This window comes from Bison bison, unplaced genomic scaffold, assembly GCF_000754665.1.
Source record: "Bison bison bison isolate TAMUID 2011002044 unplaced genomic scaffold, Bison_UMD1.0 scf7180017864371, whole genome shotgun sequence".
NCBI classification, from domain to species: Eukaryota; Metazoa; Chordata; class Mammalia; order Artiodactyla; family Bovidae; genus Bison; species Bison bison.
Window position 1 is genome coordinate 13526729 of NW_011494943.1, and position 14257 is coordinate 13540985.

Consider the following 14257-nt stretch of genomic DNA (forward strand, 5'->3'; position numbering starts at 1 on the left):
GGAGGGGGACAAGCCTTCTCCCTCGCGGATGAGTCACGAGTTCCAGTTTGTGCTGACATGAAAAGTAGAGGCCCTGTGGGCTGGGATCCCGGAGGAGGGGAGGTGTGCATGAGCCTCGCCGGCCGCAGCTCTGGGTGGTTCCGCCGGGCGTGTTTACGGCGAGCGTGTCAGCCTCGTGTTCATCATGTTGCACAATCGGCTGCCTCGTATGAACTGAGACGTGCCGACAGCCAAAGAAGAGGCCAGAACAGAGAGGCAGCGGAGACAGAGGGGTAGGTGGGCGGCAGGGGTCCTTCAGCCCCGGGGGACTCAGGATTGGGCTGCCAAGTGGCCAGAGCGGGGGGACCTGGCCCCTCCCCTCCCCCTCCCACGAGGGCCTCGCCAGGCACCTGAGGAAGCCAGCACTCTCTCCTCTGGTGCTGGAAAAGTCTGGCAGGATATAAAAGGCAGGCGAGCAGCCAGATGCAACTCACTAGTGGAAGAAGCTCCAGGCCACGCCTGGACCGTGTGCCGAGGCCTCACTGTGGCCCCAGCCGACCATCTTCTGCAGGGTCCCAGTACACTCGGGTAAACGGGCACTGGCAGTACCCCCGTGGCCCAGTGGGCTGGGGGACCCATTGGGGTGGCCAGCAAGGGAGGGCAGGGGTGTTACTCGGTCTGGTTCTAAGGGACAGAGGCAGACCCCATCTTTGGGGTTCTTCTGGGACCCTTGATTCCAGCCTGTTCTTTTCCTGCTTAGGGAGCTGAGAAGCAGGGGAGGGCTGTGTGTGATGCCCACCCAGAGCTGGCCCCCTGTGTGCAGGTGAAGGGGGACGGCAGTAGTGTTTCAGACCCACGGCTGGAGGGTGGGGAGGGGCAGGAGGACTCACCCTTGTGCCGGCCGGGAAGGCTCAGAAGTGGCACCCATCGCTGCTTGTGGGTGTCAGGTGGGGTGAGGCGGCCTGGGTACCAGAGTTTCTGATGGGCTTCACCTCCCCTCCTCTTTGAAACCGCTCTGTTGGTGAGTCAGAGGCAAATGACCCTTTTGCGGGGGTCCCTTCTGAGATTCCCCGCCTCAGGCACCTTAGAATATAGGAGTGGCCTTGAGGGGCCATGGGAGGTAAACAACAGCGTGCAGAAATGAGAAGAAACTTGGTTATTTCCTGCAAACAGAACTTAATTTTTTCCTTGAAAATTTAGTTTCTGGCACCAGTGCTTCTCCAGCTCCCCGAGTCATTATTAAGATTACTTTTCATCTTATCCAGCTCCGGGCTCTTGGGGTGGAAGGTGTGACTCCTTGCTCACCAGGAAAAGGAAGGGAGGAGAGCAGGTGTGGAGGAGACGGCCGGTGAGGGGAGAGTTCCCTGTGCTTGTGGGGCCTCTACAGGGGGCGACCAGCCTGAGTTCGGTCCCTCAGGGTCCTGTGGGGCAATGTTACCTTGCAGCCCGGAGTTGGGGTGAGTGCGGGGTTGTCGTGCCAATCAGAGGAGGCTCTCGGCTTAGGGAACACTGGCCACATTGCCATCTGCACTTTCCTCCCTGTTAAAATGCTGCGTTTCCCCACCTGGCGAGGCTGTGCTGGAGACCCCAGGGGCGTCTCACACAAGATCTCCACCCCAGTCATCCTTACCTCGGCCGTCCCACCTGCTGAACCAGCATCTCACCATCTGCAAACATCTCCTTGGGCGTCGGGCTGCCCGGAGCCTGACAGTAGGGGGCTGCCCTTCCCATCTGTACCTGCCATTCTCACCTGCGTCCCTGCCACCCCCAGGCTGGTCTCCTCGACCCTGTTTTTTTCCCCACTTCATTCAGTTCATTTTATACACATTCCAGAGTTATCTGCTCCACATCCACACTCCCCTGTCCCTCCCCTTTTCCGAGAACCACAGGCCAGAATTCCACCCGGCCCCTGGGTCACCCCCTCCCCACCTTCCCCGCAAGGAAACGAGATTCGATGTGTCAGGAACCAGCACATTCCACTCTGCCTTTACAAGCCTGACTCCGATTAATAATTGTTTCCAGACTGCTGCTGTTAGCATCTGCAGCCTGGATTCTCCACGAAGGTGCCTACACTTCATAAAGCTCAGGGTCATAGAGAGTCGCAGGGGGTGCGGGATTTGTTAGCTCCAGCTGTCCGTGTGGCGCCAGCTCATTGAGGCTTTGACAGGAGGGTCTGCAGGCTGCTGCCCACCTGCCCCTGGGGCCACCGGGTCCTCGGACATCCTCCATGGGACTGGGCTTGAGTCAGGGCCCGGGACAAGCTCGTGCCACCTTTCTCCCCAGCAATCAGCCAAGGTCCTGGAGCCTATGACCCACAGACGGTGAGGCTCCAGGGCTTGGCGATTACACATATCTAGGCCTGCAGTCCAACCAGGGTGCGTGGCCTGGGCCCATCTCAGCTTCTGGAGAGTTTGTGCAGACCTCACCTCTCATCCCCCTGCCCTTGGAGCTTGCAAGGCCTGGCCCCGGGGCCCCAGGTGGGGGCCTCTGTCCCTTGGGGACACCACCAGGATGGGAAGTCTCCCCACTGCCATGAGCTGCCTCTCATAAGATGCAAGTCCCCCCAGTGCACGTGAGGCCGTGCAACCCACTTTCCTCACCATAGTGACCTCTGTCAGGCCCACTGTGGGCAGCAGACCCCCAGCAAGGCTAGAGGTGGGGGACCCCCCAGTTGACCACCCTCTTTTTTAGGGGAGGCCCTCAAGGCTGGGGGTCCACACTCGTGACAAACAGCCACAGGTGGGCAGAAGGCACGGGATTTGGAGCTAGGGCAGGAGGCGCTCAGTCCTCTCAGATGCTTCCGACGCTCCAACAGGCTGTTCTTGTTCTGTGGCTTCTCTTTTTTCCTGATAACTTGACAGACACGCCCGTGAGTCATGCACTCGCCAGACTGGACTGGGACGCGTGCACCCACCCCCGCTGGGGGCAGGACAGGAAGGCCAGCGCTCTGGACACGTCATGTCCATCCTCAGGGGGTCCCAGGACACTGGAGACTCCAGGGTCATCTCTGGCTGCCCCCACACACACTCTGGGTCCCAGAGGCCCCTCCTGTTCTCCTCCGCGTTTCCCTGTCTCCTCCAGGGCCCCGAGTGACTGCAGCCCCTGGGCAGGTGATGGCTCAGCCCAGTTCACAGCCAGGCAGGCAGACAGCTGTAGCTTTGTCCAGGCCCAGTGAGCGTCAAGACTGGAGACCCTGTGGGGCCTTTAGAATGTGAAAGAGCCGAGGGAAGCTTGTCCTGGTGAGCGTTCATACCTAATGTTTCTGTTGTTAGGGAGTTTGGGCCCATAGAAACAGGTGAGGAAAGTGCAACATCAGAGCCAAATAATAAACTCGTGTCTCCCCACATCCACTCTTGAGTTAGGAGCGCCGTGGTCCCTGGGGGTCCCCTGAGTCTCGAGGTTTCTCTTTCCCCCGTCCCCAGCCTTTCTGGAGGGCTCCTGCCCATCTGAGTCAGTAGGTGGAGGGCAGGGTGAGGACTGAGCCGGGGCAGAGGCCCACCGAGAGGGACTGGTTTGTCTGGAGGAATCAGCCTCCTCCAACATCTAGGGATCTCAGAGGGGATCCTGTGAACTGAGCTTGCTGTGAAAGGTGTCTGGAGGGGTTTGGAGGTGGTCACCCGGTCCCATTGGTTAGACAAGGCCCCCACCACTGAAGCAGGTGGACACGTCTCTCACTCCCACCAATGCGCTAAGCAGGGCCACAGCCTCCTGGCACTTCTAGACAGTGCTTTGACCTCCTGTGGAATGCGGGTGGCAGATGGGACTGTGGGGACAGGCAGTGTGAGTGGGAGGCCCTGGCATTTCCAGGCCTGACCACCGAGGCCATGTAAGGCTCTTGGCCAGGCTGGTGTCAGGAATGCGGCTTCAGATGAGCTCGGGTTGGTTTCGGCACCGAAAAGCGACTTAGAGGCCAATGGTTGCTTGCCAAGTGTGACTGCAGACATGAGCTGAGTGCAGTCCAGCACAAAACTCCACTTGCCCTTCATTTTCATGCCATCGCAGGCGGCCTAGGTGAGCCTGGAACTCCTAGAGACATCTCCCCACCCACGAGGCAGAGGTCACGGTCCCGCCTGCTCGCTCTCTTGGCACCTTGATGGCAGAGGCCCCTGGGTCTAGACAGTTGCCGCTGATAGCAGAGGATTTATAGGATGTTATATGGCCTGCGAGCTGTCGGCGGGAGGGTCGGTGCTCCTCGAGCTTCCACAGGCCCCATCTGACCCCACACCTGGCTCTGTCCTCTCCCTGCAGCCCCGTGCCGCCCTTGCAGCCACACAGAGGTTCTCTTGGCCGTCTGCACCAGCGACTTTGGTGAGTATGCTGAAGGGTCCCACCATGTGGGAGAAATAAACCCCCTGGGGGGAAGAGAGTCTCCTGAAGACTGGGCTTGGCACCCCCTTCCATCACCAATTGCAGGTCATGGGAAAATGCCTTCCTTTCCACTCATTTAGAGTGACCCTAGCCCCAGCCCAAGGGAAGGGACCTGTGTGCTGGGCCGGGCGAGAGTTGGGAATTCCTCTTTAAGGTGGGAATTCCTGTTTGAGGGGATATTGAGCATTTTCCTGCTTTGTGCTTGAGCCCAAGTCCTGGTGCCCCACCCACACCCAGGTCCCTTGCAGGCTCCGAAGAGGGAGTTAGAGGCACTGGCGGGGCCAGGGCTGAGGTCAGGGACTCAGCCTCCGCCTGTTTATGACATTGGCACAAACATTCTCGGGTTAAGGGTGGCAACACTCAGTATGAGTTTGCTGGAACCGGCCCAGCGGGACCTGACTCTGCCCTCTAGGCCCCCAGGGCAGTTGGGGAGTGGAAGTGCAACCCCCCTTCTTCTTTCTGGCCCCGCACAGAGGGGATCTGGGGCTGGGCTAAGGGTCCCCAAGCCTGTGCCTGCTCTGTCCTTCTTCCTGTCACCTCCCTCTCCTCCAAGCTTCACCCTTTCTGTCCGATCTTGATGCAGGATCACAGCAGATCTTGGGTATTAACTGCAGTCACTTTTCTTGTTCCAACTTGAAAAGTTGGTGCACAGTGAGGTTTGTACCTTCTGTTTTCCTCCACTTCTGTGACTGGACCTTGAGAGAAGTACATCTTTGCCCCCCGACAGTGTGAGTGGCTGGGCAGCCCCTAGGCAGCCTCTTGGGTGTGGATTGCACTTTTTAATGAGAATTTCTGGAAGGCAGCATTCAGGATCAGTTCCCAGTTTTGCTGCGGGGTGCGGGGTGTGCTCTTGGCTTGGTGAGCACCCTGCTGACCCCCATCTCCTTCCTCTGCAGTCGTCCGAGGCTCCATCCAGAAAGTCACCCACGAGCCGGAGCGGCAGGAGTCGGCCATCCACCTGAACGTGAGCCGGCTCTACCGGCAGAAGAGCAGGGTGTTCCGGCCGGCCCCTGAGGGCGAGGGTGGCGGCTGGCGGGGGCGCGTCTCCACGCTACTGGAGTGCGGCGTCCGGCCTGGGCACGGCGAGTTTCTCTTCACCGGCCACATGCACTTTGGGGAGGCCTGGCTTGGCTGCGCCCCACGCTTCAAGGATTTCCAAAGGATGTACAGGGACGCTGAGGAGAGGGGGCTGAACCCCTGCGAGATGGGCACGGAGTGAGCGCCAGGTGACCGCGGCCGCAGCAGTGGACACTCACACTGTGCTGGGTGCCTGGCGCTCCAGCTGGGTAGGCACACGCTGCATGTGGCCCCACAAGGTTCCAGCCAAGGACTCCCTGACAGATTGATCGGAGATGCTGTAACATGCCAACTAAGTTATTATATTTTTTTTAAAAAAGAAATGTCCATAGGAAGCAAACTCCCGTGTCGTAAAATGCCTTTGTGTTCATTTCATACTGTTTTCTGAGCATCTGAAGTCACTGTGTTTGGCTGGTGTGTTGGGTGAAGTGTGGGGGCCATAGCCCACTGCGGACGCCCGACACCAGGCTTGGGTACTGTTCAAAGTTGTTTCTTATGATGGAAATTTATGGAGCCAGACACCTAATGGTTTTTCATTTTGTTTTTGAATTTTTAAAGGGGGTGCTTTGCCAGCCACCATCATTTTGGGACTGCAGGCTGTTTCCATTCCAGGGAATAAAGACCAGCCTCTGACGGATCAATGGTGCGTCTGTCTTCGGGCCTGGTCAGGGCTGTGTGGCCCTTAGCTGGGGGTCCAGGTCAGATCTTCTCCTGGGGTCAGTGCCCCCCACCGCCAGCCCTGGCGTTAGGGACCTTTCATACTGGACCCAACTCTAAATGAGGCTGTTACCTCCATACTTACAACCCCTGCCTTTCTGGTGGACCAACCCCACCCCCTTCCTGTTAACCCAGATGCTGCCCTTTGACCTCAGCTTCCCCCAAATGCCTGATCCCAGGGCAAGTGTCTAGATACCCAGGGGCTGTTCTGAGCCCCAGATCCTCAAGGATGTCAGTGTCCTACAATTGCCGAAGCAGATGACCACAACCCAGGAGCTTAAATAACAGGTACTTATTCTCACATGGTTTGAGAGACCGGAAATCCAAAATCAAGATGTGGGCAGGGGTGCACTCCCTGCAACAGCGCCGGGGGAGACCCCTCCTTGTCTCTTCCAGCTTCTGGTGCTGCCAACAGTCCTTGGTCCTTGATCTGGTGGACACATCACAGTCTCTGTTCTGCTGTCCCTTGGCCTTCTTCCCTCTGAGTATCTCTGTCCACGTGTCCCTCCACTTATACGCCCAACAATTGCTGGACCCAGGCCCACCCTGACCCAGTAAGACCTCATCTTGATCATACCTGCAAAGACTTCATTTCCAAATGAGTTCACATGCACAGGTGCTGGGTAAGATAAGAATCTCAGGAGATACTCTGTTCATCCTGTTAAGGGCTTCACCTTAACAGGTTTTTCATGTAATCAGACCCCAGGCTGTGATTCTTCCCAAGCAACTGCCGAGACGCCAGGGACCTGGGAGAGGCTGACACCGATCAACGAACACCCAGCCAGCTGCACAGAAAACTCAGGCACACCATGAGGAGTGGCTGTCTGCCGGCTCAGGCCTGTGTGGGTCAGCTCAGGTGTGCCCTGGCTCAGGCCTGTGGGCTCCTGCAGGTCGCAACAAGAAGCAGGTGCTCAATACCTGCCCAGCAAGAAGCAGGGTGATGACCTGAAGCAGCAGGTCTGGTGACGGGCACAGGGCCCACTGTGGCTAGTCACTGGGATGTGTTACGCCAGGAGGACGCCTGTAACAGCAGCAGACGTGCCTGGCCCAAGGCGGGGGAGGAGCTGACCCGCTCCTGGGTTCACGCATTGGGTTTTCTGGGCTGGCTGGGCACGCGGATGCTGCAGAACCAGATTGTCGGGCTTTGGGCTGGCGTCCCTCACGTCAGTCAATACAGGGACGCTGGGATCTGCCCCAGGAGGATCCGGGGCCTTGACCCCATGTGCTGATGTCTGGTGGACAGCAGCGTTTCCTCCACGTGAGGCTGAAGCTTTGCAGGAAGTGCCTGGGGGTGGAGGCCTCTTGGCGAGAGGCTGGAGGGAGCGTGTTGGACAGGCTGGGGAGAGGGTGGGGTTTGGCGCTGAGAGTGCGGCCCCGCAGGTGGGTGCCTGGTGCCGGCACGTGGGAGGTTTCTCTCTTTGGCCAAGCAGAGCCCTGGCAGTAGTCCAGGGCCGCTGGGTTTTGGGGAGAGGCTGGAAAGGTCACCATTTCTGAAGGGGTGCAGAGCCCCCACCTCCATCCAACCTGTGCCTTCCTGCTGCCCAGGGGCTACTGTGGGGTCTGAGGCCCCCGCATGCACCAGCCCACTCTCTTAACAACAGAACTCCTGCCCCCTCAACACTGTGGAGCCCTGAGGGGAATAGGCACCTGGAGGCTCTATGGAGGGTCCTTATGACTGACCAGTGGCCCTTGGCCCAGTGTCTCTGTCTTGGCTCCGGGCAACCCCCGTCTCTCTGTGGATGGAGAGGCCGGCAGCCCCCTGTGCCTCCATCCAGAGGTTGAAGGGGAGGCGTGGAGGAGCCCTGAGTCCTAGCCCGGGGTCCCCTGGATCCCACCTACCTCCTGCCAAGTGGTGCCCCCACCCCTACCCCTCGTGTCCACTCTCTCCCATCTTGCACACTCTGCACTGGTCGGCCAAAGCCCAGGAACCACCCAAGAAACACCTCCTCCTGGCAGACCCTAAATGAGATCCCTACTCTCTTGGCCCCTGTGACACTGGGCATGCTGGTGGGAGCCCCAGGTCCTGGGCTTCCCAATAACATCAAGGTCAGGAAACACCTTCTGAGCCTCTCGGCCACCATGGCGTCTGTGGGCATCAGCTCTCCTGCTTCCTGATGGTGCCCGTATGCTGAGGGTGCTTTCTCCTCCTCTCCAGTCTGTGCTTTCCTAGGACATATATGGGTCCCTGGCCCTCTCCTGCTGCTGGTCTGGGCTTCCTGAAGCCTCAGGCCCCTGCACCCCAATGCAAGGGGACCACCCACCTCTCCCCTGTCCCGACCACCTGAGGAGTCAGGCTGCCCCTGCAACCTCCAGCTGGGGGCTGCTCATTATATGCCCCAGACCTCATTTCCAGCACCATCGGTGCCTGCCCAGAGGAGCCAGGGTGGGATGGACCCCAGGTGTAGGGGCCGTGTGCTCACCAGGGCTTACCCTTGACCCACACCTGCCTGTGTGGTCCACTGGGACCCAGGGAAACCTCCAGACTGCTGCATGTGGGAGTACCTGTCCTGGCCTCCAGAGGCCAGCTGGCCCCCAGGTGAGGGCCCCTGTGGACATCCCAGGCCAGACTGGATGGCCTGACACATGCACTGTTGCTCTGAGCTGCCTCTTTGCTGGGTGAGAGTGGAGCCTAGAGTCAGATGCACCTGCGGGGCTTCCCTTCCAGCTCCAGCACCAGGAGGCTGCCCCAGAGCTGAGGGACTGTCAATATGTAAACTGACAGATGCTGAATCACACTGAGGTGACCGCTGGTGCGGAGGGAAACAAAGGGCAGAGCTGGGTCTGGGATGCAGTGTGGAGGGGCAGAGGCGGATGAACTGCCGTTTTATCCAAGGTGTTTGAGGTCGGGGTTGAGCCAGGCCTTGAGGAAGCGGGGAGCTGGTGTGTGGGAGGAGCAAACAGGCCTGGGAGGGAGGGGCGGTGGGCGGGGACAGTGATGGAACACCACGTGACCTTTCCCTTTGCTGTCTGTCTCCTGGGCACTGAGGAAACCACTCGGTTTTGGAGGAGGAGCAGGGTCTCCTGGAGACAATTCGTTTCAACTGCCTGCTGGCTGGGCCATGTTTCCACGAATGTGGTCCATATCCTGTCTGTTGTCTTCACCTACTGTGGCGGGGATGGCAGACTAGTGGCTCCCAAAGGTGTCCCATTGGGATCCCTGGAATAATTATCCACATAATCCCTGTTACCTGACATGGCAAAGGGGAGTTAAAGCCACACATGGAACTTAGATTGCTAATCAGATGAGATTATTCTGCTGGGCCTACTGTCATTATGTACATGTGGGCCTCGCTTCAGTTGCATCTGACTCTTTGCGACCCTACAGACTGTAGCTCTCCAGGCTCCTCTGTCCATGGTATTCTCCAGGCAAGAATACTGGAGTGGGTTGCCATGCCCTCCTCCAGGGGATCTCCCCAACCCAGGGATCAAACCTGAGGCTCCTGCAGCTCTTGCATTGCAGGCAGATTCTTTACCGCTGAGCAACCGGGGAAGCCTATTATCATCACAGGGGTCCGTAAAAGAACCCTTCTAAGGAAGAGAGTGAGAAGAGTGAGAACCAGAGAGACATAGTGTGCTGGCTGTGGAGGTAGAGGAGGGTTCTCCAGACAGAACCAACCCCCGACACTCGAGAGCCAGGGGATCATAACCTTGTGCTGCTTTCTAAGCCACAACAAGTTTGTGGGAATTTTTTGCAACATCTATAGGAGACAAACGCACCCAGGTACCTCCTTAGCTGGGATGAAGGGGGCTTGGCGGGGTCCCCAGGCAGCCTGAGTGCTTGTGAATTCCCCCTAAAATTGTGTGCAGCGTGCCGTGTATGTGCCTGTGTCTGTGTTTTTAGAAAACTGGCCCCCAACTTGTATCTGACTCTCAGAGTTCAGTGATGCCGTGCAGGCGGAAGCCACGGGGCAGGTGTGGTTTTTGATGCAAGGGACATCCCCATCCCGTCCGTCTCTCTGTCTGTCTCTCCTTCTCTCTCTGCCCTCCACCCCCCATCCCAGGTGCTTCCCTCTTGTCTCCGCCACCCGATGCTACATTGTAACTGGTTGCCTTTGAGCTCACTGCCAGGAGAGTCCAGGTGTGGTTCCAGCACTGCCTGTCCTGAGTCACCTTCTTGCCCCAGGTACCAAGGGTGATGACGGGCCCCGGTGGTCCAGAGACCGCCTACCAGGCCCACCTGCAGCCCCCCTCTGCCCAGCGTCCTGGGCCTCTCTTCCTTGTGGGTGGCCCCTCTCAAGCCCTGCACATGCCTCCTCCCCATTGCTCTCTCCTGTCCTGTCTGCGGACCGCTGCCCCCCTCTGCCCCCTGCCCATCCCATCTTCCCCAGCTTCTCTTCTTCTCTGGCTGGATTTTGGGACCTCACCTGTCCCCCCAGCCCCGCCCTGCAAGATGCCCCATCTGCCCTGTGTTTGGGCTCCACTCACCTGCACAGCTGACACAGATGTGGCATGACAGGGTGGGCTCAGAAGGGCGGGGACAGTCTCGCTGGGACAGCTGCAGGCACAGCTGGGGGTGGGGCGGGTCTGGACTCACTGGTTCCTCGCTGGGCCACGGGAGTCCTGTCATGGCCTCCGATGGCTTTGCCCCTGAGTGGGCCCACTTTGAGATGGGAGTAAGTACAGTAAGTAGGAAGGCCAGCCCAGGGTTTTCCCCATCAAACACTGCGTCCTGCCACCTTGAATGGATGGGTGGCATTTTCTCACCCTCCAAGATGACCCTCAGTGTGCTCCAAAGTGTTGCCAAGGCACTTCCAAGACAAGGCCCCTCCCGGAGGCCCCTCTGTCCTTTGCCCTCCCCACAGCCTTAGGGGAAGAAGGGCAGAGTGGGATGGTACCTCCCTGCCCTGAGAGGGCTCCCTGGTCCCTGTGTCCACTGTGCTCAGCACCCAGGAGGCTGGTGGAGGGCTCTCACTACAGGATCTGTCCCCAGCTCCCAGAAGCTGAGGAAGCCTGCACCCTGGCCTGCACGGCCCTCGGTGACTTTGAGCATGACACGGATATGTGGGCTTCCCAGGTGGCACAGTGGTAAAGAATCCACCTGCCAAGCAGGAGATGCAGGAGACGTGTGTTTGATCCCTGGGTTGGGAAGATCCCCTGGAAAAGGAAATGGCAACCCACCCCAGTATTCTTGCCTGGGAAATCCCACGGACAGAGGAGCCTGCTGGATTACAGTCCATGCGGTCACAAAAGAGTTGGACACGACTTAACAGCTATCAGCAGCAGCAGCACAACAGCTGTCCTGCTTGTATCCTTGTGGTGGATATGTCAGTACCGGACCCCCACTTGGGACCCCCAGGTGGGACCACCGCTCAACACCTCAGTGGACAAAGGACAGTGTGTGGAGGTGAGCGGTGCTGGGGTGTCGGGGTATGGAGTCCACAGCCTGCATGTGTGAGCCTGGGCTCCTGTGTCCCTCTGCAGGGTCCCCTCTGTGGAGAGCGGAGATTGTCCTGGATGTTAAATGGCCTTTTCCCTAGCCGTCTCCTTAGCTACCCTAGGGCCTGGTGGTATGGGTGAGGGTCTCCCTGCCAGATAGGCTTGCAGCCTGACCCCACGCCTGAGGGCAGGCTTACATCCCAGGACATGTCAGCGCCTAGAGAAGAAAAGAGATTTACACCAGATTATTGCCCAGTCCCTGTACGAGGTCAGCGACCCACAGCCCCAGTCTTTTTTAGAACGGAAGTCGGAGGACATTGGGCTGGGCTGAGGTTTGCTTTCTTTCTGGCTGGCCTTTCCTGCTCACTGAAGCCAAGCGTTGAAACGTCCAGCCCCCTCGCTGCAAATATATGAGGAACTTTGTAGTGATCATGAGCGGGTTGGCAGCTTTATCTCTAACTCACTGAGAAAAGTCCAACCTGATTGTCAGAAGGACACACGCAGGCTGGTGCAGTCAGTGCCCAGAGTCCCTCACACTGTGGATGCTGGGAGGTGGGGGTGGGGGTAGGCAGAAACAGAGAGACATGCCCCCACCATGTCACATGATCACACATGTACGTTGGCATTGACCCTGACCCTACGCCTTGACCTGGACAGATCAAGGGGAGGTTCCAGGCCTGAGTCTCTGCAGGGTGCCTGGGTCCTGTGCCGACACTTTGAAACTACTGGGAGATTGCAGCCTGGGAGCCCGTGCGTGCAGATGCGTGTGTGTCTACTCGTGTGTCTGTGCATGGACCTGTGGTGCGTGTGTGTGTTCGAGGCTAAGAAACGATGGGAAGGGAGCGGGGTGGGCTGGCTCGTCCACCTGTCATCCCTGTGACCTCAGTCCCACTGGGCCACATCCAGGTCCCCAGGAGTTTTGTGTCCTTATCCACAAACGGAGACAGTTCCGTAGTTCTCCCCCACGCCCCCACTGCCCCCACCCCAGGCCTTCCTGGCTCTGATGCTTGGGCTGTGGAGGGAAAGTTGGTTGCAGGGAGGGCCTGGCCCTGTGTGGCCGAGCATCCAGCTGAGGCCCTGGGGCCTGGCTCCCAGACCAGCTCTTGGGGCTGTGACCGCCTGGGGAGGACCTGGGCTGAATCCGGCCCTGTCGAGGCGCCCAGGGAGAAGGCTGATGCGTCCCACGGGTGGGGGCAGGGAGCCCCTCATTAGAGCTGCAGCTGACACAGAGGCTTCCATCTCACTAATTGATTAAACTGTTTAATTCAGGCCTGTGTGGTGGGAACTGGCCTGGCCAGGCTGTCAGCATTCCCTTCTGCGGAGTAAGATTTGGGGCAGCTTTCTGCCTGAGCAGTGGTTCTGGGCGTCATGTGACAGAGGATCCGTGAGATCAGTCATGCAGGCCTGGGTGCCGTCCCCTCCCCCAAGGCCGCCCTTCTGAGCGGCTGTTTTGTGTGGTCATAGTTGGCGGGGGCCCCCAGAGAGCTGGTGAGACCCCCAGAGGTGTGAGCTGACATTCACTCTGAGCAGAGCCTGCTCTGTGCCGGCACGATCCAGAGTCCCTGCCTGCTTGGCGATTCCACTCCGGATGGCAGGTGGCTAAGTGCTGTGAAAAATCAGTACATGGTAGTAGGGGGTTGGTGGTGTCTGTGGGGCTTGTGCTGGGGCAGAGGCCAAAGGAAGCCACCTCGAGGGGTCCTGAGAGTCCTCTGGGCGAGGGGCATGCAGCCATAGCCCTGAGCACTCTGAACACCCATCGCCCCCATCTCCCCTCCCCAGACCTTCCCACCAGGACAAACTCAGCCGGTGATGCAGGATGCAGGTCTGGGTCTCCCAGGGAGGCTCTGAGCCCTGGGAGGAGGGCAGGACCTCAGTTCCCAGTGGGGCTGATCCCTCCTGGGCCATGGCCAGCGCTCCTGGGGCTACACCTGCCCCAGGGTCCAGCCTGTCCTTCCTCATGCAGTCACAGGTGAGCGTCCACCCAAGGACAGATTGGGCTCCAGGGCTGGGGACGGACGCGGAGCCACACAGGGGACGCACCCCGAGCAGCAGCACGTAGAGTGGGGGCCTGGGGAACGTGAGGAATCCGGTGTCAACACTGGCCATTGTGTGCTGCCCCCGGGCGGGCGGCGATTTATAAAAACAGCCGTGATCTGCCGCGTATCCGTGCGGTGAGGTCACGGCTGCCAAGGGCTTTGGAATTTCGTCTTCACAAGAATTTTGCTTACCAAGCCACATACTTTCCTGGTCATCAATTTGATTGGGGTAAGAAGAAAAAAATGCTTAAAAAAAAAAAAGCCTCTGTGGGTTTTGTGTGAGGGATGGAGAGGGGAAGGCAGAGAAACAAGACTTCAGGGCCAGAAAGGCAGGTGTGTATGTGTGTGTGTGTGTGTGTGTGTGTGTGTATCTGTCTGTCTGTCTGTCTCTGTGTTATGGCCCTCACACCTGAACCCAGAAAAGGCTTGCGTGTGTGTGTGTATGTGTGTGTGTGTGTTGTGGTCCCAGCTAGACCCCTGCAGTGTCAGAGCCGGGGCCCCACGGCCCCTCTGCAGCTCCCTGAGCTGCGTCCTCGGTGGTCCTGTGGGCCAGGGCTGGGGGCAGTGCAGAAGGACGTTCCCATGCCAGCATCCTACCGTGGGAAGAAGCACGGGGGCCTTCACCCCTCTTTCCCTTTTAGCTCTGCTGAACTGGACCAAATGTCCAAAAGGAGCTCTACCAGAAGAGGAGGGAAATAAAGAAA

The 14257-nt window shown here is 58.8% G+C and overlaps 1 protein-coding gene across 1 annotated transcript in view; it reads left to right on the forward strand.

Annotated features, from left to right (window-relative positions):
* Positions 1–5764, forward strand: part of METRNL (meteorin, glial cell differentiation regulator-like) — a 38411-nt gene extending 32647 nt beyond the window's left edge. Inside the window, exons 9-10 of the mRNA XM_010856554.1 lie at positions 4228–4287; positions 5244–5764. Coding sequence (XP_010854856.1) covers positions 4228–4287; positions 5244–5566 — 383 coding nt within the window. The 3' untranslated portion in view covers positions 5567–5764. The remainder of the gene's footprint in view (positions 1–4227; positions 4288–5243) is intronic.
* The last annotated feature ends 8493 nt before the right edge of the window (positions 5765–14257 follow it).